At 36.7% G+C, this 27189-nt stretch overlaps 1 protein-coding gene across 1 annotated transcript in view; it reads left to right on the forward strand.

The window, feature by feature from the left end:
* CNTNAP4 (contactin associated protein family member 4) overlaps positions 1 to 27189 on the forward strand; it is a 241172-nt gene that overhangs the window by 141126 nt on the left and 72857 nt on the right. The window contains exons 4-7 of the mRNA XM_054186786.1: positions 14239 to 14386; positions 24025 to 24228; positions 24396 to 24580; positions 26526 to 26669. Coding sequence (XP_054042761.1) covers positions 14239 to 14386; positions 24025 to 24228; positions 24396 to 24580; positions 26526 to 26669 — 681 coding nt within the window. The remainder of the gene's footprint in view (positions 1 to 14238; positions 14387 to 24024; positions 24229 to 24395; positions 24581 to 26525; positions 26670 to 27189) is intronic.

The following is a 27189-nucleotide window of genomic DNA, read 5'->3' on the forward strand; positions in this document are numbered from 1 at the left end:
ATTTGTATCATGTGCACTAAAAGGAATTTATTCCCATTTACCCCATGTAAGGTCTGGTTCCTAATTATTAGAGTTGAAAATCCTTGAAAGACCCTTGAAATCTCAAATTGAGTGCTATGTCCATCCTGTAGGAACAATGAGATTTTCATATACTTACTCTGGGCTTCTGTGATGCATTTCTCGCTAGCTATAACACCATTAGCATGCAGGTAAATTTGAGTAATATTTGCAATAACACTAGTGACTTTAAAACAAATACTTAAATGCCTACCTTTGAGATAAATCAATGCCAGTGTAAGTTGGACATACAAGCAGTATGTAATTTACATGTCTGCATTCTGTATTTTTAAACTTGGGATACAGCGGCTGAGAAAATCGAAGCCAAACCATTATCAGCTCCTGATGCAATTTGCATATTTTACTTTTTTTTCCTTAACAAACAGAGAAGATGAAGTTAAATGTTCTGTAGAGGAGATGGGATTAGTGTTCAATGAGGCTGATCTATTTTAGCTTTTCTACAGAAAAGCTAAATATATCAGAATTATTGTCAATACTGTACTGGTACCTTACATTCCTTCTACTTTCCACCAGATAGCCTGTTATGAACAAAGCCAGTGACCAGCACTGATATGTCCTCAGGCCAATAACCATATGTCATATTTTCCCTGTGATCAATGGAGTTATTCACATTTGTGCCTGCAAAGAAATCGTGTCATAGTCAAAGAAATGAAGGCATACCTGATACAGTAGGTTTGATCTGCACATATGCCATCCAGTGGACAGCTCTGAGCAGTAGCCACAAAGATTAAAATAGGTTTCTCCCATCTCTATTTGAAGATATAATTTCATGATATTTCTGCAGGGACCTTCTTTTTATTCTGTCTTTCCCCACTGTGTGGGCAGCCAGCTCACTCTGTTTGCACTTCCCATAGCTGATTGGCATAACCACCTCAGTCATTTCTCCTGTCCCTTCGACAATTGTACCATTTGCTGAGGTTTGCAGGTGTGTCTGTTCCCTGTCCACCATGTGTTCTTAGTTGCTTTTATTGCATGCCATATTTGCTAGTCACTTGTATTTTCTAGTCATTTATTTGTATTTAAAGGCATAGGAGTATACGAAAGGCTGAACTACTACCATTTTTCTGCTTAGGGTGCCCAAGTCTGTTGGTCAGGCTAATACTGAATTCTATTTCAGACACAAAATTTCCATGTGACAAATAGCTAGGAAGTTAGTATTATTCCATTCACTAGCTAAAAAATTCTACTGTTTTTTTTTAGAACACATCCCCTGGGCACATGAGAGCACTCTAGTGAATATTCCTAAGTGATCTAGCATGTTTACAGTGCAGGCTTTGCACTGTTATGGGATCTCTGTGTTGCATTTCTGAGGCATCAGATGTCCGCTAGAGCAGTAGTATGCCTGCAAGTACATTAGCTATTAAACATAGTTAAGTCTCTCATGCTGTGGATTTTCTGTTTCTTTTTTAAAAAGAACAGAAGATTCAAATTACTTGGTTTTGGTTTAATATGAGCAAATACTTATGCTTGTGCTTTGTTCTGTTTTGTCCTAAGTGCATCACGTAGGATAAAGATATAAAGATAAGAGTGGTAAGTCTAGAAAGAAATATAATTGGAGCTGATTGTATGAAACCTACTAGTCTTTACTGAAGGCTGGATTGAGAATGTCTCTTTGTTGTGGTTTCATCCCAGCTGACAACTAAACACCACACAGCCAATCACTTGCTCACCCTACACTGGGATGGGGGGAGAATCAGAAAGGTAGAAGTGAGAAAACTAATGGATTGAGATAAAGACAGTTTAATAGGCAACGCAAAAGCTGCACATACGAGCAAAGCAAAATAAAGGATTCATTCACTACTTCCCATCAGCATGCAGGTGTTTGCAGGAAAAGCAGGGCTCCATTTGCAGGAAAGCAGGGCTCCATCATGCGTAATGGCTTCTTGGGAAGCCAAACACCCTGACTCTGAATGCCCTCCCAGCTTTTATTTCTGAGCATGACATCGTATGATGTGACATATCCCTTTGGTCAGTTGGGGTCAGCTGTCCTATCTGTGTCCCCTCCAAACTTCCCCAGCCTACTCGCTGGTGGGGCAGGGTGAGGAGCAGAACAGGACTTGACTGTGTAAGCACTGCTCAGCAATAACTAAAACATCCCTGAACTATCAACATTGTTTTCAGCACAAATCCAAAACATAGACCCATATAAACTACTATGAAGAAAATTAACTCTATCCCAATCAAAACTTGCCCACTTTTCCAGCTACTTTCAGATCTTTTCCCAAACTTAGAAAATTCTTTATTTCCTCTCCCTCCTCCACCCCCCCAAATAAATGAGTAATATTCTTTTAATATATTCTGCTAAAAAAGGCTATAGCAAAAGGATTCCTGGGAGGCCAAATGACATTATGCTGAAGTTTTTATCATTTTATTCCACAGGTGCAGACTACTTTCTTTTGAAAACCTTTTCTTGCTTTGTTTAATTCAAATTTCTATATGTCTTTTCTTCTGCTCTGTATTTCCATCTGGGCTCCAAATAGAATCAGTACAAAACCATCTCACGATGTTGCCAGCGTCAGTGCCTACAGAAGATTTCTTAGTGCTAACAGCTCACCTCTTTGGGTTACTTTAACTTCTTGTCTCTGATTTTGAAGACAGAACTTTATTTTTATTTTCTGTCCTCATGAATAGCTGAGTTCTGCACTTATGAGTGGAATATGACTTTGTATGTGTGTCTCTCTCTGTCTCTTATGCTTATATTGCAGGTGTTTTTAAAAGTCATCTTCACTAAATTGAACACTATCGAGATTGCATGTTCCCCGCATAGGGTTTTTTACATTGTATTCAAGAGTCTTAAGAGACTACAACACACGTGTCAAAGCTATCAATCAAATCAATGATAAAATATGAACCTTATTGAAATGCTTGTATTTGTTTCTTTTGAATACAAAAAAAATGCTTGACGAAAAGGAAAGTCTTGCACAGATATAGTACACTGTTGAAAATAGACAATCTATTGAAAAAAAATGCATATTGAAGTTACATGGGAGAGAATATGGTGGTGTTCATCTGCTTTATCCTTTACATTTTGTTACATTAGGCAAGTGATAAATTTTAACTTTTATTTTTCTCATTAATCATTTCAATACCTGTATCCGTTAAGTATCACTCTGATTTCACTTTGCCTTTTATTCTTATAGAAGTCTATTAAGTAGTCTTATTCTATTTCAATGCAGGTGTGTAACTGCAGAATAAAAGTGGTCAAGTAGAAGTTTGAATAACTAGATGAGGGATAATTAGAGAATGTCATTTGGAAACTTGAATTTGGGGGCTTATCTTGTTGTCCCATCTATTTTCAGTGTGGCTACATGAATGCTGACATTTATGTAAAACTGAACCTCTGGTTTTATACTCCAGATTTTCTTAACAGGGAATGTTTTACACATTGGATTTAATTGTTCCTAGTCATTGATAACTACTTCAGAATGCAACCTTAATACACATTGGATGAACCTTTCTGATAAAATTTAATACAGAATTAGTGCTAATATTAGTATATACAGAAAGACTATTGTTTAGAATCCATCTGAAACTCTTAATCTATTCAGTGAATTTCTCTGTCGTTTCATTTCATAGTATCTTTTGACATAGTAAAGCAAACAACATGGAAGCTGAATGCTTTTGAAAGGTTTTCTTATAACCAGAAAGGCAAGCACTATTTAAAAAGAAAAGTTATATTTTGCCACTGAAGTTTTTGATGAGACGGGTGAAATATTTGACTAATTTGGAAGTTGTAGCAACGTAAGAAACAGATTATCATTACGATAACTTGGTGTATTATACATTATTTTGAATCCATAACGATGAGTTATGTATATGAGAAGAATTCATATACAGACATTTCTCTAAAGATAGAAATGGTGAGACTTCATATATGAAAAGCCACAGAAATAAATTTAGTAGAAGCCTTTTTATTGAAATCTCTTAGTGTTTATGACTCTCAGGACATAAGAACTACAAAGAATTTGCCCTGACATTTCTACATTGCATAGTTAATGAGATTTCCTTCCTTTCTTTCTGTTCATTTAGTTCAATTTCAGAGCAAACTGTGAAATTGTATACAAAGGAATGTTATACTTTTTTTTTTTTTAATATTGCTTTGAGCAAACAGGATTCCTACTTACTCTTTTGACATTGCAGCAGACACTGCAGTTGCATCATAGTTATTTGATTTATAAATTACCCGAATTATCTTTATTTATTATTGCTTTTTGATAGTGTCTGTGCTATGCTATGTTCTGTGGAAGTATAATTGTGAATTAGGATTCCTACATAAATGTCATATAATGAGAAATACACCATCCCCCCAAATTTTACAACTTTTAACAAGTAAATATGTGAAATAAACAGGTTAAATAGTTTACTGCTCTTTGAAAACGTATCATAACATTTATGGAGCTTATTATTTCTAAGTATGTAAAAGTATTTCATTTGACACTCAACATTAAATACTATTAGTAAAAACATTTCTTTACCCAGCACAGTAATGGCTACACTTCAAACTGATTTGAAAATAGAAAGGACAGTTACACTGTAACCCAGATTCAAAATTCAATATGTTCATATTTTACAGATTGACTTTCTTAAAACAAAACAAAACAAAACAAAACAAACATTAAAAAAAAGTGAAAATAAATTGTCAAAACACTTATATTAAAAACTGCTTTGGTTGCTGTCCTCGGAGACCATCATAGTTACCTTTAGAATATTGGAATACAAATTCATGGCCTAGAGTTCCATATTTTAAAACCTATATGTATATTCATTTCATATAAAAAATTAGCTAACCTTTGATAGTTGTTGAGGATAAAGATTGTTTAGATTTCCAGTAATACTGTTATTAAACACATTCACATGTTCAGTTTTCAGGGAATATCTGTGAGGTACAAGTACTTAGATATTAAACAATAAAGCATAGTAGTTTCAGAATTACATATTGGGTATTAATAAAGAAAAGTTGTTATGATAATTTTTTAAGGGAGTGTCAGCAAACCTCAATGTTGTGTCCAGTTCTGTTAGTACAAGGGCTCCCTCCAATGGCGACAAGTTACTTCACATACAATTTATTGGATAAATGAAACAGGAAATAAGGTAGGTGCAAGAATTCAAAAGAAGTAGTTATCTCTGGCGGTTCACATTAAGATATTTTTAATGCATACATTAGTCCCTACACCGTGACATCTAGACAATGAAGTAACTTTTCTTTTCAGATCTACCAAACATGAAAAAAAAAAAAAGACAAAAAAAAGACACTGGTTTTGTTAACCGCATTTCCAAAGGAGCATGGCTAACTGGTGATAGACCTCTGCTAGCTAGCAATAGCCATTCAAGGGCCCTAGATTCATATCCTACCTACACAACCCTGCAATGCTGTTGAGTAAATGGGGTATCCAACTGCTACTGCTGCAAAAAAGAAACAGAGCTCACAAATTTTCGTTGTTATCTTTTTTTTTAGATTTTAAAATCTTCCTCTTCTATATTAATATGAAACCAAACTGTATCAAATTTTGTTTCTCAAAAACCAAACAAAAGAAACAAACAAACAAAAAAACCCAAAACAAACAAAATCCAAACCAAACTGCAAAACAGAAAGACAGAAAGAATCACTAGTATTGCATCCATTCATAAATGTCATCTGTCACTTTTGGTCTCGTCTTCATCTCCTACTTCTGGAGCTGTTCTCTTGTGTAAAGGTATGGTGATATTCTGCTCACACAGTGAAAGGCAAAAAAGAGAAAGAAACATAATATAATATCCTAGTGAATAAAACACTCACCCAGTGTGAAGAAATACCAGAGAGAGACAGACTGAAAGAATATTGGTACAGTTTATCCCAGTATTCTCTTTCTGACTGCACTGATGGAAAGCTGTAAGAAGAGCATGAGGGTTTAGTGAATTCTCACCAGCTATGGCCTCCAAGCCAGCTGTGATTCATAGCTTAATACTTCCTAGGAAGAGAAATCAGTAAAGATGACAGAAGTGGTGCAAAACTGCACCAGCATCACCAACGACGCACACGCACCAGAAAATCGAAATAGTTAGCTTTAAGATCAGGTTTGAAACAAGTCTGAAGAGGAAAGATAGGCCTAGCATTTTTACAGAAGAAAAACAAAAATTTGGCCAGAAGAAAGACAAAGAAGAAGAGTGGACTGAGAAGGGAATATTTCACATGGTCAAACATCAACTTAATGTTCAGAGCATTTTGAAAGGCATGTATAACTCTAAGGGGTGGTTTGTGTGTCAAGTGTCTGGTGTATTCTCTTGCATTGCATTGGAGATGTTAACATTGTTAGTCCCCACAACACAGAGGAGGTGGACCTGGAGGTCTGATCCTCACAGAGGTTCCACTGGGATTTCAGCCTGGTGTAAAGTTATGAACTCTGTATTTTTACCTCCCACCACCTGGGTCAAAAAAAACTCAACCAAAAAAGCCTCCATTTTGTAATGTGAAACCAAACATCACAGAATCACAAATAGTTAATGACATGGACTTGGAAAGGTCATCTGGTCTAACAACCCTGATTAAGCAGGGTCACCTAGAGCTTGTTGCCCAGGAACATGTCCAGAGGGATTTTGAAGATCTCCAATGATGGAGACTCCACAACCTGTTAGGGCAACCTATTCCAGGTCTCTGGAAAAAAAAAAAATTCTTTACCGTAGAAAGATTTTCTTATATTCAGACAGAACTTCCTGTGTTTGAGTTTGTACCCACTGAGTCTTTTCCTGTTATGAGATATCACTGGAAAGAGTATAACTCCATCTTCTTTATATCCTTCTTTGAAGTATTTATGCACATTGATAATATCACCTCTGAGCCTCCTCTTCTCTATTCTCTCTCAGCCTTTAATCTTATGAGTGATGCTCCAACACCTTCATCATCTTTGTGGCCTTTTCCTAGACTTTCTCCAGTATGTCCATTTATCTCTTGTACTGGGAAGCCCACAGCTAGACGCAGTACTCCAGGTGTGGCCTCACCAGTGCTGAATAAACGGGAAGGATCACCTCCCACCACCTGCTGCTAATACTTTGTCTAATTCAGCCAATAATACCATTAGATTTCTTTGCTATAATGACACATTTCTGGCTCATGTTTAGCTTGGTGACTTGGTGATGAATGTGATGAGGTTCCTGTTAGTCCCTTTCTCCAGCGTGTTGAGGATAGCAGGAACACTCTGGTGTATCAGGCACTCCTCCCAGTTTTGATGTCACCAGGACACTTGCAGAGAGTGCACTTTGTCCCGTCATCCAGATCATTAATGAAGGTGTTAAATAAGATTGGATCCATTATTGACCTCAGGTGTACACTGCTCATTAATGGTCTCCACACAGAGTTCGTGCCACTGGTCACCACTTTCTGGGTCCAACTCTCTGGGTCCAACTGTTCAGAAAGATTTAAAATACGGCAAAATTAAAGTCACCAGTCGTGTCCGCGCTTTTACTGCGCTTGAATACAATAGCCAAGTGTTTCTTTTGTATCTGGTCAGACTAACTAGTAACTTTTATGGCCATAAGTATTAGAAAATTCTGTCTAACAGCACCATAGTTATATTTAGGCATTCAGTTCTGTGCTGACGTTTGATGCATCACTGTCAGGAAAAGTAACGGAGTGAAAAAAGTCTGTCAAAAATTCGCAGAGAAGAAACTTTATATAGGAAGGATGGCACTAACAGCAGTATGCAGCATGTCCATCTGATTGCTGTGTCATTTTACTACAGTAGAATAACATACTAATTTTTTTTTTGCATAATAGTTTATAGTATTAATATGTTCCTTACTATTAGCATTACTAGATTTGGTTTACAGAGTAAAGAAATTAGATTGTTGACAGGAGACCTAGCATGAAGACTCTACAGGGACGTTTTCAACTAAGAAAAAGTAGTTTCTGAATTTCACCTTTTACTTACATTGAAGCTTGTGACATTCACCTTTTAATAAAAATTATAGAGAGAACAGTCATCCTGCTTACACATTACCACTGCCTAAGAGGAAATTGCAGTGATTTAAGTCTAGGAGGAGGGAGATACAGTTTTATATAAAAGTTTGACCAGCTATTTCACAATGTGCTGAATATTTAACCTGCTTTCTTCTAAATTTTCCTATCTGAGATTTGGTGATAATGACAACTACTTTTTTCAAGTTTTTGACATTGTTACAGTTTAACCCCAGACAGCAACTAAATACGACTCAGTTGCTTGCTCATTCCTCACTCTGTTCCCTGCCCCACGGTGGGATGGGGAGGAGAAGTGATAAAAAAAACGTAAAACTCTAGGCTTGAGACAAAAACAGTTTAATAGAACAGCAAAGGAAGAAAAAAAAATAATAATAGAAGAAGAAAATACAAACTGAGTGTTGCACAGTGCAATTGCTCACCACACACTGACCTGATGCCCATCCCATCCCCAAGCAGTGATCCCAGCCCCCTGTCCAACTCTCCCCAGTTTATATACTGAGCATGACATCATATGGTATGGAATATCCCTTTGGCCAGTTTGGGTCAGCTGTCCTGGCTATGCTCCCTCCCAGCTTCTTGTGCACCTCCTTGCTGGCAGAGTGAGAAGCTGAAAAGTCTTTGACTTAGTATAAGGACTACTTAGCAATAACTAAAACGTCAATGTGTTATCAGAATTGTTCTCATACAAAATCCAAAGCATGGCACTATACCAGCTACTAGGAAGAAAATTAACTCTGTCCCAGGTGAAACCAGGACAGACATTTATAGAAGTCTCATTAACTTTAGTAGTTGTTCTTTTCTTGCTTCTTTCTATTCTCTAAAATGTGTTTGCAAATCCTTTTAGTTCAGGCTCTATCAAGATCACATATCTTATTTTCAGTTAATATTATAAGTAAAACATTCATTTCCTACATAAATCTAAGTACTCAAGTGACTTTATAGGAGGATATTGTCATCAAACAAAGTACAAAAGTAAAATGAAAAATAAGATGGCATAAAATAAAATTCAGTTATTCCTTGAAGGTATGTCATTGCTTGCCGATTCCATTATTTTGTTTGAAGTTTGAATAATTTGGCTTAATTTGGTTTTGATGTTTAGCTGTCCTTTAGCACTTTTAGGTGGAAGATGGACCTAGTTTGCAAGTCTTTGGGAAGAAGTTCATTTTAGACAATGCTAAAAAACAGGAACTGCAAAAGAAACAATTTATCTTTACAAGTTTGTAGAGAAATTGAAGGTAGTTGATGTATATCATAGAAGAATTGCACTGGTCATACCAATCTTCTGGCTGGCCATTTTATTTGTATGATGTATTTCTTGCATCCTTCACTGTCTGTTGTATTTTATGCCATGAATTTCTTGCTGTTGAAAAGCTGGAAAACATTCAGAACACTTCTGCAGTACAATTTGTCATTATTTCAAAAAAAAACCCAAAACAAAACAGTGATTAAAGAAGTTAAGAAGGCAAATGACAGGAGCATGTAACAGGACATGGCTATGAGCTAGGTAATATAAAGATTAATATAAGAAGCTTGAATTTTAAATCTAAGGAGAAACATCAGCAGACAGTAAAGACAATTAGGTCACAGTCATACTGGTCAATGAACAAGCTTAATTCAGTAAAGGATTCCCTCTAACGTGCTGCCATAAACATTAAAAGATATTACAGGTGGGAACTGGTACCTTGTTACGGAGTGTTTCAGAGAGTTCTTTTGGATACTGAATAATTTGAAATAGCTACCTATATATAGTAGCTAGAGTTTTATTTCTTCAAAAGGTACCCACTCTATTCCTGCTTTTCATCATAGTACATGAGAATAATCCATGTTAAGATGTTCTATAATGAGCAGAGACACTGTTTAGTAACTTCTTATGAAAGGAAGCTCTAAAAGGCAACTGTGTACAGTGTGGTCTTTCATTAAATAAATTCCCTTTCTACATTTCTAGTCCATCATATATAAAACTATTAGTAATGCAGTTGCAAAATAAATAGTGTTTTGAAACATACTGAAGAGCACTCAATAGTTTGGTTTTGCCGTCTAATTTTAATAGCACTCAGAGATGGTTAGTAACTAAATGAGAGATTTGTATTCCTCTTGGTAGGTGAAATGATTTTCTATAAGAAAAAAAACAGTAGTATTTTCAGTGCTAAAAGCTGTAAGATTCCAATTCTGAACTCTTGATCTACAAGTAGAATAAATTATACTTTAGTGGCAAAATCTACAGCACAATGAATTAAGAGATATTTAAAATAAAATGTTCAACAGTATTCCTTAAAACTTTCTTAATGGACTACAAAAACACTAAGTGAAAAATATAGTTAGAGATGAAGTAGTCTTTTAAATCTCTTCTTTCAGAGGACTTTTTAAAATTAATTTTATTTTTTGGTTTTCAAATAATATTGTATTCAAATGGAATTGTACTTTGTGAATCACATTGCTCAAGTTTATAATATTAAATGATGAAATCAATATACCTCAAACATTTGAAATCTTTTAAGCAGCACATTAGAAATATTTATATAATAAAAACACTAATAAACAAACAAATGAAAAAGCAAACAAGATCAAACTCTATCATAACTAAGGAAGATGATAGATAGAGGGAATCACTGAATGAAAGGGCAAACATATTATCTTGTGCATGACATCAGTAACTCTGACAGTAATTAGTCAGGGTTGCATCATGCCAGTTATTCTAAGATCCCTCCACTGTTTTGCTTGCAAATCATGTTATTGCTATAGCTGGTCAGATATTTTTCTTTTGACCATAGCATTGATCAGATGATGTGCACAATGTGCAGATGATGTAAAAGCATCAGAACTTGCCAGACGGAGTATACTCCTATGCAAATAGCAGAAGATGTTACAGGTATTGGACACTGACTGAAACAAGAATTTTTGATGGTTTTCTACCCACATTTGTTTTTATATCTGGTCTATATAGCAGTTTGAATGATGCTTTAAGGTGAATAAATTGCCAGTAGCCTACTGGGATTTCTATTCCCTTCCTGATGACCCCTGGCACTAATACCGACTTCAGTTTTAGTGTGTGTCATAAGCAGAAAGAATTGTACAGGCAGTTTGGTCTGACTGTGTTTCCAAAGCATAACCATCATCATGCAACATCAGCAAGATCTTAGTTGCTTTTGCTGGTTTTGGTTGTAGAATTCATAAAACAGAAGACGAAGCTCTCACCACACTAGTACCTCACTGCTAAACTTCCTCTTCCAGCAAAATTACCCAAGCTGGGGTCCTGTTCCAGTTCTTGTCATTAAACATGAAACAAGAATTTCCTTCTAAGTATACTTATTTAACATAATAATATTTGTACTTCATATGAAGTAATATTTGTAATAAAAATCATACTATTTCTTACAATGGGTACACAATATACGTAAAAACATTGTGCATATTATTTAGTCCTATAGTATGTTTTACAGTGTATATATAGTATATTACGCAGTAGAAGTTGCATTCGTAAATAAGCATCATCTGTTGTAGGTGATCTAAAGTACACTTCAGTGTACACAGTGCATGTCTTATACACAACTTTACCTAGGGGGGAATTTTTGACTGTCTGAGGATTTGGACATGATGCTGGTGTTACCCCTGGTCTTAAAACATATTTGCTTTCTGGGTAGAGGATGGGAAGTAAAGAACTTTCTTTTTAACCATTTCCTGATGTAAGCTTACCTTCACAATTATTCTGAGCTTGGTGATACCCTTCTACACAGTGGATTTAACTTTACTAACACAGTCCAGAGCACATGTGTGATTTCCGATGCCATAATGAACTGAGTAATTCTGTCTTCAAAGCAGGGTTAAAATAACTTGAGGTAAAGCAACTACAGGGTTAGAAATTGAGTAGAAGGGTTAAATCAAGTTTGAGATTAGGCCCTCATTTCAGGCTTCTGTACAGCCCAGGGTACTTTTCCTTCGTGGAATAAAATAGGCCATGAAGAGCTATCTACTTAGATATCAGTGCTGCTGAGTGTCCCTGCTAATTTTTAAGGCTAAAGTGCAAAAAAACCTGTATTTCCGTATTTCGAAAACCACATTCTTTGAGATAGATGGCACGTCTTCATGCTATTAAAAAGCAATATAATATAGTGTCTGTAAGAGCATCAACTAAGATTCAGTAGGCAGTTATATTAGAGGGGTTAGCTTTACAACTCTATTAATATTTATGCAGACAGTGCTTATTATATGTAACATTCCTATTAACTCAGGGTCATATTGAGTCTTTTTAACCATTAGATACCTGTGTAGGTTGTGAGAACTCTGCATAATCTAGAATAATAGCATGCTCCCTTCAAGTGATTTGGCACAAGAATGAAGTGATCTGAACAATCTGAAGAAGGCAGGGGTGCGAGCAAGAAAGCTCATTATATGTTTACAACTGTTGTGTACTTAAACAATTGCTGGGTTGAACTGTGAAACAGTAATTGCATTCTACTGTAAAGACAGGAGTGTATCTGTCACATTGAATATGCTTCTCCTCTAAAAAACCTACAAGCTACTCTCATAGGCTTCAGGTAAACCTTTAGCATTTGCAGTCTGGAGCAAAAGCTGTCTGATTGCCTCCTCTTTCTTGTGAAAAGGATTAAAAAAGCCCCAATCTATGTATTTTAACCTTTAGAGTGTTTAAAATCAAGCAATAAAGACCTATTTAATACTCTACTCAATTGATAACACTTTAAAATGCGTTCTACCCAGATAAAAGCTTTGTAATATGACAGCTAAATGTATTGATTTCTAAATTGACCATTCTGAACAGTTTAAAGAGTAGTTTGAATTACCTTTTAACTGAAGTTAAAAACCTGTTTTTAAATTAAGAACACATGGTTTAAGTATATCCTGCATTGAAAAATGAAGGATTATGCATTTTGTACTCAACTAATTTTCATGCGGTGGCTGCTATCTGAAAATTATTTTGGAAAGAAATTTAAATCTTAATAGAACTCTTCATTTGCTAACAGTTCTTAAAATTCTGGGGCGTGGGTTCTGGTTCTGTCAACAAACTGATCGACACTTTCACTGGAAGCTATATTTGCTACAGACTCCAAATAAGGATTTGAAGGGACAAGAGGTCTGAAAGGATCTTACCCAGAAAATAGTTGCTCTTCTCCAGTATTTTGGCATGTTTCCACCTTCACCCCCTGTGATAGTGAAATTATAAAGTATGAATTTGAAAGTGGTGTGGGCGTTCAGAGTCACTAACTCTCATTGCTTATTTCTAGCTTAATAGGTTACCTTTAATGAGCCTATTCACTAGCTGTTTTCTTTTTTCTTTTCTTTTTTTCCTATTGAATGGTCAGAGATTAGAATTTATTAAAATTTTACTCCTACAGGGGAGGGAAGGTGCAAAATTCATGTATAGGAGGGTAAATAATGAAGCTCACCTCTGCTTTAAAAACTTATGGAAAGAGAAGCTCTGTAGCTAAAGATGTTGGTTTCTATATATTTCTGCAGTTGCAACATCTGTGGCTTATAGCAGCAGTACTGTCCAAATATCCAGAAATGTGTAATCTTTTTAATTCTGCTCATCAAAATATTTCATAGAGCTATTTCTGTCTAATTTATCAGATATTTAGACCCAAAATGTTTGAACAAAGTCTTTCGGCTTTACATATCACCAACAGGCAATGAGAAAAGAACTACATGCACCTGGACATGTAACCAACAAAATCAGATGATATTCTCCATTCTTTAGGATGCTAAAATTCATGATTACAGCTCTTTAGATTTTTTACGTTCTTCTTTACATTTCTTTGTTTCTTTATATTTTCTTTATGTAACAGAAAGGGAAAGTAGTCTTATTAGTTAAATAATGACCAAAAAAAGTATGATAATACTTCATTTTTTTTTATCTCTTACCTGGGGAAAAAAGTTGAAATTTAGATTTTTGTTTTTCAACAGAACACTGAATTAAAATCCTTTTATAATACTCTGGATTGCTGCAAACCGGAGTCTTTCAATACCATGATCTGTCAGTATAATCCATTCTTGGATTGAGCATACTGCTCATCTAAAACACAGGCTTGCAATGAAATTTATCTAACCTTTCTGTAAGAGGAAATAAAATTACATTTTATTTCTGTGCTTGACTGTTTGCCAGATGAGGGTATAAAACGAAAAGATCAGCCATACCTTCAAATATTTCTGTATTAGATATGGATGTGGCTGATTTCTTTTTCATTTTCTTCTAGGCCTTTTCTGGAAACACAAATGCAGACAGTGTCGTATACTATAAGCTTCAGCATTCAATTAAAGCAAGATATCTTCGTTTCGTGCCTTTGGACTGGAATCCAAATGGCAGAATTGGAATGCGCATTGAAGTGTATGGATGCACATACAGTAAGTGTTTTGCTGAATCAGCTAAATGAAACAACTATTCATCATTGTCTTTTGCTACCTAAATTGCACTTGCAAGTAGATTTCTAAGCTTAAGTTTAATTTTGAATAAAACTGATTCAATAAGTTTATGTGCAGACTTCACTAATTTCTGCATCATCTAACAATACGTGATGCTTATTTTCCAGTTCTTTCTGTGTTGGAACAAGTGGTGTGGACTTAATCCAATAACTAATTTCCTGCAAACTCCTTTTTTGATAGCCTTAAAAACTGCATCTTAACATGGTATACTTTCTATCTAAAGGGCAAAATGTGAAAAATGTTTACATTTTTCAATATATATGGTCTTGGTCCTGAGCCAATAAGAGTACAAGTAGATAGACCCACAACTATACAACTGAAGGACATGTCAAAGTTGTTATATATTTAAGGGTTAATTTTAGAATAATTTTAGTGTCATTAATAAAACATTAATAACTGATATAAGAATTTGGAAGACAAATGCATACAAGTTATGGTTGTATTGGTCTGCTGGACAATGTAAATCTCCCTGTAGTCTTCTTGTTACAGTTCTTCATCTCCGAACTTTTTAGCAAATATTCCTCCTAGCAAGTTGTTTACTGATTTTTATTCTCCACAGCTTTTAACCATGAGGGAAACAGAGTTTATTTTAGGTAACCTCTTTAATTGCTTGTTTTAAGTACTTTCATGTAGGATTAATTTTTTTATTTGACATCTATGCTTAAATCTTTCTTTACACGGCTGATTTCTTCTGAATTCATTGCTATCTGACTTTAAGCTGAACATCAGTAAAACACATTTCTGGGCTTTCTGCCTTAAACTTGGTTTGGTAAAATGAGTAAAAGTCCATGAACTAAGGATATTGAAAATTTCAACCTCGCTGCAAGAGATTCGGTCACCTCAGAAATCAGGCAAACTGCACCATCCCAGAGAATAGGCAGCTCAAGTCAGGAGAAGGGTGTGAGAAGCTAAAACACACAGAATTCCTCAGTGACATTTGCCTGAAGACTGGGAAGATGACTTATGATTCATAGAACAATCTAATGATACTGCTGTAACTGAGAAATGTGGTCAAGATTTAACTTATCCTCCACTTTTTAAGTACCAAGACTACTAAAAGCTAAAAATGGAGGCTGAACAGATGACTTTATCTTTCCCAGTGGAAAGCTCTTCTGAGTCTCCCATTTGAAATCTTATCTCTGTGGTACATTTGACACCGCATATGTGGACAGCGTTCTGTATTCAAGAGCAAGTGCAGTCATTTCTTCCTTGAGTCTTACCTGAGGCAAATCACACAACTAAAACTAAAACTGCAAGAATAAATACAGCTGACCTCGCTATTCCATAAAGTGATACTGCAAGATGCATGTCTGTTACGTACAAAAGAAGTCATTATTATCTTATTGATGTAATACAGGTCAACTCTTGGCACTACTTTCAAGTTGTTGCTCTGTTGTCTCCAGCCAAATACCTGCACTGCATAACTTAGCCTAGTATCCTCAGCACTAATGTTTCCCCTTTAATTACAGTCTCAGTGAGGTTTCGTAAGGTCCATGATAGATGTCCGTAGGATAACGCAGGTTATTATGAGTTTTGTTTCCTTTTTTTTTTTTTTTTTTTTTTTTTTTTACAGAACTTCTTTTTTACTATAAACTGTTTAGGCGAATGACTGTTACCTTTTATATGTTGTAAAGCATACTTCCAGAACAAGTCCTTCCATTTTTGCCTCTTTGGATTTATGGAACAGAAAGGCTAAATAAGGGTAGTCAGTAAGGGAATTATATGAAACATTGAAAGAGTTCCCCTGTATTCTTTGTGTTTAGTTCTTCTCCTTCTTCATTCTGCTACCTCTGCCATGTTCCTCAGTTTTCTTACTCCTATTCTACAGTATTTTTCATGTAAGAAAGAAAGAAAGATAGATGTTTTCTACCTCCAGGTGAACTACTTGGCTTCATGTGGACTGACGAAATCTGCTTGTGCCATGACTACAGAACATTCTGCTGCCACAAAACCCCACCCCAAAATCTCTCTCAGCCTCTGCCCGAGTTCTCCCTATTTAGTGTGTGCAAAAGAGACTGAGGAATCTCTACAGACATTTCCTATGTCTTGTTTCTGAAAAGTCAGATTGAGACAATTAAGTCACATAAAGCAGAGTTCAGTTTAAGCTCTCCGCTGCCACTAAAACCAATAAACAATAGTTTACTTGTTTCTCCATTACAACATGCTCTTTTTCATACCATTCTCTGAAAAACTAGAAGACTAAAAATAGAAAAAAAAAAGAAAAGGCTTTTCCATATGACAGACAGAGGGGTTTAAATGTGAAAATGAAAATTATATAAAATTGTAGGAGATGGATAACTGGCAACGAAATGCATGTCTTCCATTAAAACATTGTCAGATGCCTAACAATAAGCCCTGCAGATACTGTGATATGCAAACCCTCTTCCAGAGTCCTCTAACACTATTAACACTCTTTTTTAAGCATTCCGTCGCTGGATGGAATACATAAAATCTATGGCACAGTTACATCTGTCAAAGAAAGGACTTCCTATGCTCTTCATAATTGCAATAATGCGCTTTCTAGGGCTTGATGTGAATGTGATTGTATAAAAGTTAATTTTAAGTATTGTTGATTGAGAACAATCTCACTATGCAACTTCCCCCATTCTGCTTCCCGCCTCTCCCCGCCCCACCCCGGCCCCGCAAAGGCTTTGTTGCAAGCAATACCTAGGCCCTGATTTACCTAACTTTTCTGAACACTGTGAACCTCTTTGGGGCTGCTTTCCCCAAAACTGTAAAGGACCAGAGAGCAAATGTCTTGTTTTAATACAATTGGTCAGGACTAAGAATACCTAAAAACAATAAAAAAATGCTAAACAGTTTGCACTGTTCTAAGTTTTTTTCAAAACAAAGATCTAATCATTTTTCAAATGTATTGCAACTAAAACTTTTGCTCAGGATCACTAGTACACTTGATCCTATGGTGTGTGAGGAGGTTTCCAGAATTTCCAGTTTTTCAGAGACATTTCATCACTTCCAAAGGTATTTTCACAGTAGACTAAGGATATGGATTACATTAATTTGAGAAAGACCCATTGTAAATTGTGATAACAAAAGATGAGTGTTTATAAAGAAATCAACCTTTTTTAATTTTCCTTATTTATAATAGTAGAGTAGAGAAAACCCATGGAGACTGATGTTCAAGTCTAGGGACTATTAGAAGCTGACAGTAGTTGGTAAATATGAAAACGTTATGGCACCTTGAGTATTTGGGCTCATTCTTTCTATACTGATAACAGTGTAGGAGACCCAAGCTTTATCTCTCACAACTCTTTCAATTTATTTCTAGTGGCAATGCACAGATGGTGAAGACAAAATATGTGTGAGGAATGTTACAAGAATTTTGATTAACATCTGTATCCCTTTCACAATCTTCATTCATGCATGGTGGTGGAGGGAAGGTTTCATTTTGTTTATTTTCCAAATTTAGACAGAGTAGATTTTGCTTCTTAGGAGCTAGTGCTGCATAATAGTAAAAGGGATTTTGGAAAGCAGTGCTAAATATTTATGTTTGTGTCTCAATAACTAATAAGTAGAGTATGTTCTCAAATAAAAAAAACTGCTTTTTTCAGTACTTACTAAGAATATATCTAGTTAGCTGGTTTGATAGATACATAACAAAGTAAAAGTTCTATTCTTGAAATTTTTATTGAAGCTATTAAAATTAAAATTTGTTATTTAAATTTGACATTGATTAATGCTTTTACTGTCCACAGTCTTTCAGTGTTGTAATGAAGTAAAACAGTTAACCTAGGATTCATTTCTAAGTAGAATGTCATGTTTATTGATTGTATATTTGGTAAATGTATTCTTCATAAGTAAGAAGTACTTTATGAATATGTGAAGAAAATGAACAAACTATATTAAAAAACAGAGCTGCATTCACTTAACAAAAGTTTTTGAAAATGCAATATAAGTGCATTCCCTTCCCTTCCCTGTTTCTAGGGAGATTTGCTGCTTGGTAGGGACTTAGATTCTGCACTTTGTGGACAGATTGTTGAGGTGTGGGCAGACTGTTGAGCCTTGTCCAGCCTTCAGAGTATCCTGTTCTGCTGCTTTCCCGTGTGGGCACCAACAGTACTGCCTGGGGAGACCTGATGTGTATTAAGCATGACTACATGGCTTTAGAAGCAAGGGGCAAGGGCATAGGATCTCAGGTGGCATTTTCCTTGTTCCTGATGAGAAAAGTGCTTGAGGAGGACAGGGTGGATGCTTTGCATCAACAGCTAGTTGCACAGCAGCAATTATTCGGATTTAACAACATTGGTACACTCTTTCAGGATCAAGAGTTGCTAGGAAGACACATAATCCACCTCACCATGTAGAGCAAAAGCATCTTTTCCTACAGGCTGGCCAACCTGGTGAGGAGAGCTCTAAACTAGGAATGATGGGGGAGGGAGATGATGGACCAAAATCAAGTAAGTAAGTGGCGGACTGGTTTGACAAAGGCTTCAGGGCAGCGTGGACAAGAGAGTCCATCATGGAAACAATAAACCAGCACTGAAGTGCAAACATTTGACAATCTCAAGTGCAAATACAAAAACAGGGAAGTGCTACTCAGAGGGCAACATAATGGGGGACTACTTCTGAGAAATCAACACATGTCGATGGCTTTCTGCAGTGCCTGTGTGCTAATGCACACGACATGGGCAACACACAAAAGAAATTGAGGTCTTCATGCATTTGAAATACTACAATCTCATCATGACCATAGAGACATGGTCAACAGCTCACATGACTTGAGTGATGCCATAAATGGATACAGGCTGTTTAGAAAGGGCTAGCTGGGAAAATGAGGAAAGGCAGTTAACATTCATGTGAGCAAGCACCAGGGGTGCATGGAGCTCTGCCTGGGGACAGATAACGAGACAGCTCAGAGATTATAGATTAGGATTAGAGGACAGACCAAAGGTGGTGGCATTGTGGTGGATGTTTGCTACAGACTGCCTAACATGGGAGAAATGGATGAGGCCTTCTTCAGACAACTGGAAGAAGACTCATGCTCATAGACCCTGGTCCTTATTGTGGACTTTAATCACCCTGATATCCACTGGTGGGACAATATAGCAGGGCATAAGCAATCCAGGAGTTTTCTGGAATTCTTGGATGATAACTTCCCAACACAGGTGATCAAGGGCTGACAAGATGTCACACTCTGTTGTCCCGTATACTTACAAACAAGGGAGAACTGATGGAGGATGTGAAAGCTGGGGCAGTGTTGGCTGTAACAACCATGAGACTATGATGTTCAAGATCCTGAGAGAAGAGAACAAAGCAAATAGCAGGATCACAGCCCTGGCCTTCAGGAGAGCAGGCTTTTTCATGGTCAGGGACTTGATTGGAAAAGTAACATGGGAGGTGGTCCTGAAGACAAGAGGGATCCAGGAGAACTGGTTAATTTTCAAGGATCGTTTCCTCCAAGCTCAAGAAAGGTCAATCCCAGCAAGTACGAAATCTAGCAAAAGTAGCAGGAGGTCTGCATGGATGAGACAGAAGCCCCTAACTGAGATCAGGGATGAAAAGGAAGCGTATAAGAGGTGGAAACAAGGTCAGATGATCCAGGAGAAACTCAAACACATTGTCTGAGCATGCAGGGATGTGGTTAGGAAAGTCAAACCACTTGTATTTGAAACTGATAAAGGTCACAGAATACAATAAGGAGGGCTTCCATGGGTACATCTGCAGAAAAGGGAAGACTAGGAACAATACAGGCTCACTGCTGAGTGGGGCAGGGAGCCTAGGAGCAAGAGAGATGGATAAGGCTAAGGTACTCTGTGCCCTCTTCACATTGATCTTTGCTGGTAAGATTTGCCTTCAGGAATCTGCGGTCTCTGAGGCCCACGGGAAAGATGAGAGTAAGGGAGGGAGGAAGTGGAAATACTACAATCTCAGTGCCCTCAGTAGAAGGAGGCCGAGGCTATGTAACATTTGAACAAGTAGGACATATGTAAGTCCAGGGACCTATTGGCATACACCCATAGTGTTGTGAGGACTGGCCACAGTCATTCTGAGGTGATACTTGTTTATCTTTGAAAGGTAGGGGCAACTGGATGAGATTTCTAAAGACAGGAAGAGAGCAAATATCACTCTTATTTTCAACAAGTGTAAGAAGTAATACCTAGGGAAATATATATATAAATATATAAATATATATAAATGAGGTCAACCTCATTTCAGTCCCTGGGAAGGTGAAGGAGCCAATAATCCTAGACATCATTTCCAAGCATGTAAAGTTGAGGAAATTATTATAAATAGTCAGCATGGATTTATAAAGGAGAAATCATGCCTGACCAAACTAATAACTACAGTGATAGTGATATAACAGTGATATAACTAGCTTGTGAGTGAAAGGGAGTGTTTGGTGTTTATCTTGAGTTTAGCGAGAGTATTGATACTGTCTCCCCTAACGTCCTCACAAACAACTGATAAACACAGGCTATTTACGTGGACAATGAAGTGGACTGAAAACAGACTGAACTGCCTGGCTGAAAGAGTTGGGATCAGAGGCACAAAGCTGAGTCTATTCACTTGTGGTGTATCCCATGGGTTGAAACTGGTTTCAATGCTGTTTAACAGCTTCATTAATGATCTGGATGATGAGGCAGAGTGTACATTCAGCAAGTTTGCAGCCAAAAAAAATTTGGAGGACTGATTGGCACATCAGAGGGTTTTAATGCCATTTAGAGGTACCTAAACAGGCTGGGTAAATGGGCTGACAGGAATCTCATGCTGTTCAACCAAGGTGTTATAGTTTGAGAAAACCCATAAGAATTTATTGTCATTTAGACAATTATTCTATCACCCGATGACCTCTCCCCACTTGGAAAGGAGAATCAGGGAAAGCAAGGAAACAGAAGGGTTGAAATATAAATAAATTTAATAGGATAAGACTAAATAATTAACAATAATACTAAAGAACCAGTATTAATCCCGATATTAATATGTGTTATACAAGAATTATACTCAGCCAATTATATCAGCAGGAAGCTGTGAACTCCCAGTCGGACACTGTGAGCTCAATGGCTTTGGGAGGAAGGGAAGGCCTCAGGGGTCAGGCACCAGGCCAAGGAGTTTCTCTGGACTGCTGCCATCAAGGGAGAGAGAAACTACGCAGCAAGCTTTCTAATTTAGATAGAATGTGGTGTTCATGGTATGAAATAATCCTGTTGGCCAGCCTGGGTCAAATGCCCAGGCCTCACTCCTCCTCATCCCTGCACCTGGCAAGGCTTGAAAACACTGAGACCTTGAATCCCACGTAGCCTAGCTGGCTATAAAGTAAATGTTTTCACAAATTCAGACACTAGAGTCTTCCAAAAGTGGAGTTTTCCCCAGCATTAGAAGATAAATTAGGCCTGTGTCGCTCAACCCAGGACACAAGGGAAGTGCAAAGTCTTGTACCTGTGGAGGAACAATCCTAGCAAGAGTTTACCAGCACACACTGGGGGCTGATGGTGGCTTTGAAGAAAAACACATGAGGATTCTGGTAGACACCAGGTTGACTATAAGCTGGCAACATGTCCTTGCAACAGCAAAGGCCAACAGCACCCCGGGCTGTTTTAGGAAGAGTGTTACCAGCAGGTCCAGGAAGGTTATCCTTTCCCTCTACTCAACCATGGTAATGAAACATGTCTGAACTACAGGGTCTGATTCTGGGATCCCTACTACAAGAAAGACATGGACATACAGGAGCAAATCCAGCAAAAGCCATGAGTATGATTAAGGGACTGGAACGTCTGCCATATCAGTAGACTTTGAGAGCTGGGACTGGAAAGTAGAAGGCTCTGGGGGAATCCTACCCATGTGTATTAATACGTAATGGAAAGGTATAAAGAAAACAGAGCCAGGAACTTTTCAGTGGTGTCCAGAGACAGGACAACAGACAACGGGCATGAACTGAAATACAGTTTTTTATTTGAGGATCGTTGAACACTGGCATGAGGTGCCCAGAGAGGTGTGGTCTCTATCCCTGGAAATACTCAAAATATGACTGAATATCGTCCTAAGAAACCTCGTGGTGCTGATCCTGCTTTAAGCGTGGAAGTTGGACAGGATGATTGCCAGAGGTGCATGGTAACTTCAGCCCTTTTGTGATTCTGTGATACAGGAAAACTGATAACACAAAGTCCTGTATTCCGGTTCTAAAACTGTAATTCAGCTTAATTAAAGTCATGATTGTGTATGATGACAGTAAAAAAAACATTTGATGCAGAGAACCACGCCCTACTCACAGCTGACAGGTTTCCATTTTAGAATATTTTTATTTCTTTCCTAGAATATTATGCCATGATATTATTTTGAACTTCTGTACAGATATTGAGATTGATTTTAATAGTGGCTTAAATCTACAGCTTGCATGAAGACCCTGAAAATCTGTTAAATATAATTGACATGATTTGTCTCTTCTTTATTTTATTAATTAACCCAAGTACTGGATCCTGCATTTTGGTCACAACAACCCCATGCAACGCTACAGGCTTGGGAAAGAGTGGCTAGAAGGCTGTCCAGCAGAAAAGGACCTGGGGGTGCTGGTGGACGGCCAGCTTAACATGAGCCACCAGCGTGCCCAGGTGTCCAAGGTGGCCAACAGCATTCTGGCTTGTATCACAAATAGCGTGGCTAGCAGCAGTAGGGAAGTGATCATGCCTCTGTACTCGGAACTGGTGAGGCCTCACCTCGAGTACTGTGTTCAGTTCTGGGCCCCTCTGTACAAGAAGGACATTGAAGTGCTGGAGCATGTCCAGAGGAGAGCTACCAGGCTGGTGAGGGGTCTGGAGACCAGGTCATATGGGGAGAGGCTGAGGGAGCTGGGTGTGTTTAGTCTGGAGAAGAGGAGCCTGAGGGGAGACCTCATTGCCCTCTACAACTACCTGAAGGGAGGTTGTAGAGAGGTGGGTGTTGGCCTCTTCTCCCAGGTGAATAATGACAGGACCAGAGGAGATGGTCTGAAGTTGTGGCAGGGGAGGTTTAGATGAGATATTAGGCAGAATTACTTTACTGAAAGAGTGGTCAGGCACTGGAACAGCCTGCCCAGGGAGGTGGTTGAGTCACCATCCCTAGAGGTGTTTAAGAAACATCTAGATTTGACACTTCAGGGCATGCTCTACTGGCAGAGATTGTAGGGTTTTTTGTGTGTGTGTGTATGGTTGGACTCGATGATCTCAAAGGTCCTTTCCAACGATAAGGATTCTATGATTCTATGATTAATGGCAGATAAATTAATAGAGATTTTCATCCTAAGAATAAGTAAGAACAGAAATGGTCAAAGTACTTGATGGCTCCAAGGCAAGGAAGATCTTTCAGCATGTGAGATTAGTACTAGATTGGAATAGAAAACAGATCTCTTCCCACTTTGCTTTATTTTCTAATGATAGCATCACCATTAAAACAGGACAGTCTTAATATTTGGGGAAGAAGAGGAAGAGCAGAAATAAGTTGCACGTTATGGGGCACAGGTGAATGTAGGGATGTTAGTGGTGAGCCTTCATATCATATTGAAGTAACACGCAACTGTTTATTTTAGGCACAGCATTATACATTATCTTTCATTTCTTTACTTCTAGGGTCCGAGGTGGTTGGCTTTGATGGGAAAAGTTGTCTAATTTACACATTTAATCAAAAACTCATGAGTGCACTGAAAGATGTGATTTCTCTGAAGTTTAAGACAATGCAAAGTGATGGAATTCTCCTCCACAGAGAAGGACAAAATGGAGACTACATCACCCTGGAATTAATTAAAGGAAAGCTGTCCCTACTCATTAATTTAGGTAACAGCTACCATCTCATAACGTCTAAAATTGTTATTAGGTATTATTTGTCTAAAACTTATTTTAATTTTTTTCTGTGAATTTTAATGTATGATAAACTATCAGTATATATTTGAATAATTATATTTTTATATGGAATTAATAGTTTTTATTTTTCTTCTTTCAAGGTGATACTAAAACTCATCCTTCTAATGCCCAACTTAATATTACTCTGGGCAGCCTTTTGGATGATCAACACTGGCATTCTGTTCTCATTGAACATTTTAACGATCAAGTAAACTTTACAGTGGATAAACACACTCACCATTTTCATGCAAAAGGAGAATTCAGTTATTTGGACCTTGATTATGAGGTGTGAAAATTACCTTTCCTTTATTACATTTATTAACTTTGCTATGTAAATGCAGTGAAACAAAGGAGACAGAACTTAAAGAATTTTGTAGTGCTTCAGACATTAGGGATTTTCTGTCTCCTAAAGGAATGAATCAAAGAAAAAAATATCTTCTTAGATTACTAATGCTCCACTAGACTTGCAGCTCAAAAGTTTCAAAAGACCATCTTTTGCATCTCAGAATTCAGTATTTTAATATCTTTGTTTCAGTAGTGCTGCAAATGTGGTAAACAGTACGTAAACATAAGGAATGAGCCACAACTCAAAGTTATTATTTTATGGCTTGATGAAAATTACCACAAATCAACATAAAATCATTTTAGAAATGTTTAGATTGAGCCTTAAATTCCTGTTAAATCTGGCAAATGTACCATGGAAAGATCTTGCTTATACAAATGGTAGATACATGAAAAGGAGCAGATGTAATTTGCTGTGACTGTTTCCCACCTATGGTTAAAAATAGCACTATTTCACAGTTGTAATGTGATGACTGGCTGCTTTATGTTTGCCTCTGTCCTGTTTGTTGGATGAGACAAGGAGTGGTAGAGCAGAGTGTCTGGAACCCACAGATCTAAATTACTTTATTCTACTCATTTGTGTTTTTAAGCAGTTTAAAGTAAGATTTCATGCTGTTCTGTGTCTAAATCATCCCATTTCAAAACTATCACTCACAAGATTAAATTTGTGATTCTGCTTAAAATTTATGAATCTAAGTCAAAATGCCAAGGCTTGCAGGATCATACCAATTTAAAAAAAAAAGAAAAAGGAGAGAAGAAAGAAAGGGAACAACAATGTTAACTGACTAGCAAATAGAATTATTTTGTTAAATTGACCAGTATTGCAAATTAATTTTTCCTCTTTTCCACATACTGAAGTTTGAAGTATGTGTTACCAATATAAGATAGGAAGGAAAGCAAAAGCTAGAAAAAAGCCTAAAAACTTACAAAAAAAGTATGAGTATTTCTGGCTATAAAAAATTCTCAATTTAATGACTTAGTGAACCATGATGTATTTAATTTTTTTTTCATAAAATGATTTTAAATATTAAGTGAAATTTCAAAATTAAAAGATAAATATTTTGAGCTGACCTTTTCTACAATGTCAACCAGAATAGCTTTGAAATGAGTGAATTCAAAAGTTCATTTAAACTGGCGTCCTGTTTCCAATGGTGCCCAAGAAACATAGTCCATAACTCAGGGCACGCTTGTGGCAATGCTTTTCTAAAATAATCTACTGCTTTCAGTTTCTGCCTCAGGGACCTATTAAGGCAGAGTGATATTCTTTGAATTTAATAGCTCTCAATGGATTTTTATTTTATTGAATCTTCCAATCTCTTTCTGAACCCAAGTAAACCTATGATATCACATCAAGGAACTGCACAGCCTAAGAATTTTGAGAAGGAAAAAGTATCTCCCTTCATTTGTTTTGAATCTGCATTAGAATAATTTAATTTTTTGCACTTTGTCTTCTGTTATGGTAGTTATGATTTGCACACAGTGGAGAAGTCAGGCTCAAATTTCCTAAAGAGGTTATTAGTGAATTTTCTTCCTTTTCTCACTGTCCAGCATGGTCTGCATGTACTGGGACTTGTCCTTAGTGTCCTCGGTTTTGTGGCTGTAAGGGACACAGAAAACTGATAAGACTGTTCTAAACAACTGTTAAGAGGCATCCTCAGAAGAAAAGACAAAAGCCAACATTTCAGAATATTTTAACACATATGTATAACTTGACATAGCCTAATTTTTGTTAGCCTGTTCTGTTAATACATAGAAGTGATATAAGGAAATAGCCATGAAGTAGCAGATTCATTATTGTCCAGTCTTTGACTTCTGCTCTTATGCTATTCTCAACTTCTCTCCTTAGAAAATCACTTAATAGTATCATTGATTTCTCTTCTCTTTCTAAGCTCAGCTTTGGAGGGATTCCAGTGCCTGGAAAATCAGGGATGTTGTCACGCAGGAACTTTCATGGATGTTTTGAAAATATTTATTATAACGGAATGAACATTATTGACCTGGCCAGGAGGTATAAATCTCAGATCTACATTGTGGTAAGAGATTCATAGTTAAGAAATAATAAATAAGTAAAATAGAGAAAAGTAGACAACCACAGCCATTTTCATATGGGACTTGTTAACATACAGTTCTGGTAAAATCTATGATGTTTAATGAAAGAAAAATCAAGGAATCACCTAATTGGGCTGTTTTATATTTTCTGCTGTACAGACTCATCCAGTATATAAATAAATATTTATAAACAAAAATATAATAAAATATTATATTATATTATAAATATTTTTATAAATAAAATAAAATAAATAAATTTTTATAAATGAAATCCAGGATGGATTTTATTCTTCAGCTCTTTAGATAATATTTACATGTGTGTGATACCTCACTGTTGTGTATTATAGAATACACTGTTGTGTATTACAGAATAATACATATAGAATAATTCTGTATTAACTGAATCCCTACCATTTAGAGAAAAGGTTCCAATAACAAACCAGCTTTCTTCTGTGTTACAGAAGGTTTTCTGTAAATTTTACTAAGCCCTTTGTTTTCTTACTG

The sequence above is a fragment of the Rissa tridactyla genome, chromosome Z (genome assembly GCF_028500815.1).
Source record: "Rissa tridactyla isolate bRisTri1 chromosome Z, bRisTri1.patW.cur.20221130, whole genome shotgun sequence".
NCBI lineage: Eukaryota > Metazoa > Chordata > Aves > Charadriiformes > Laridae > Rissa > Rissa tridactyla.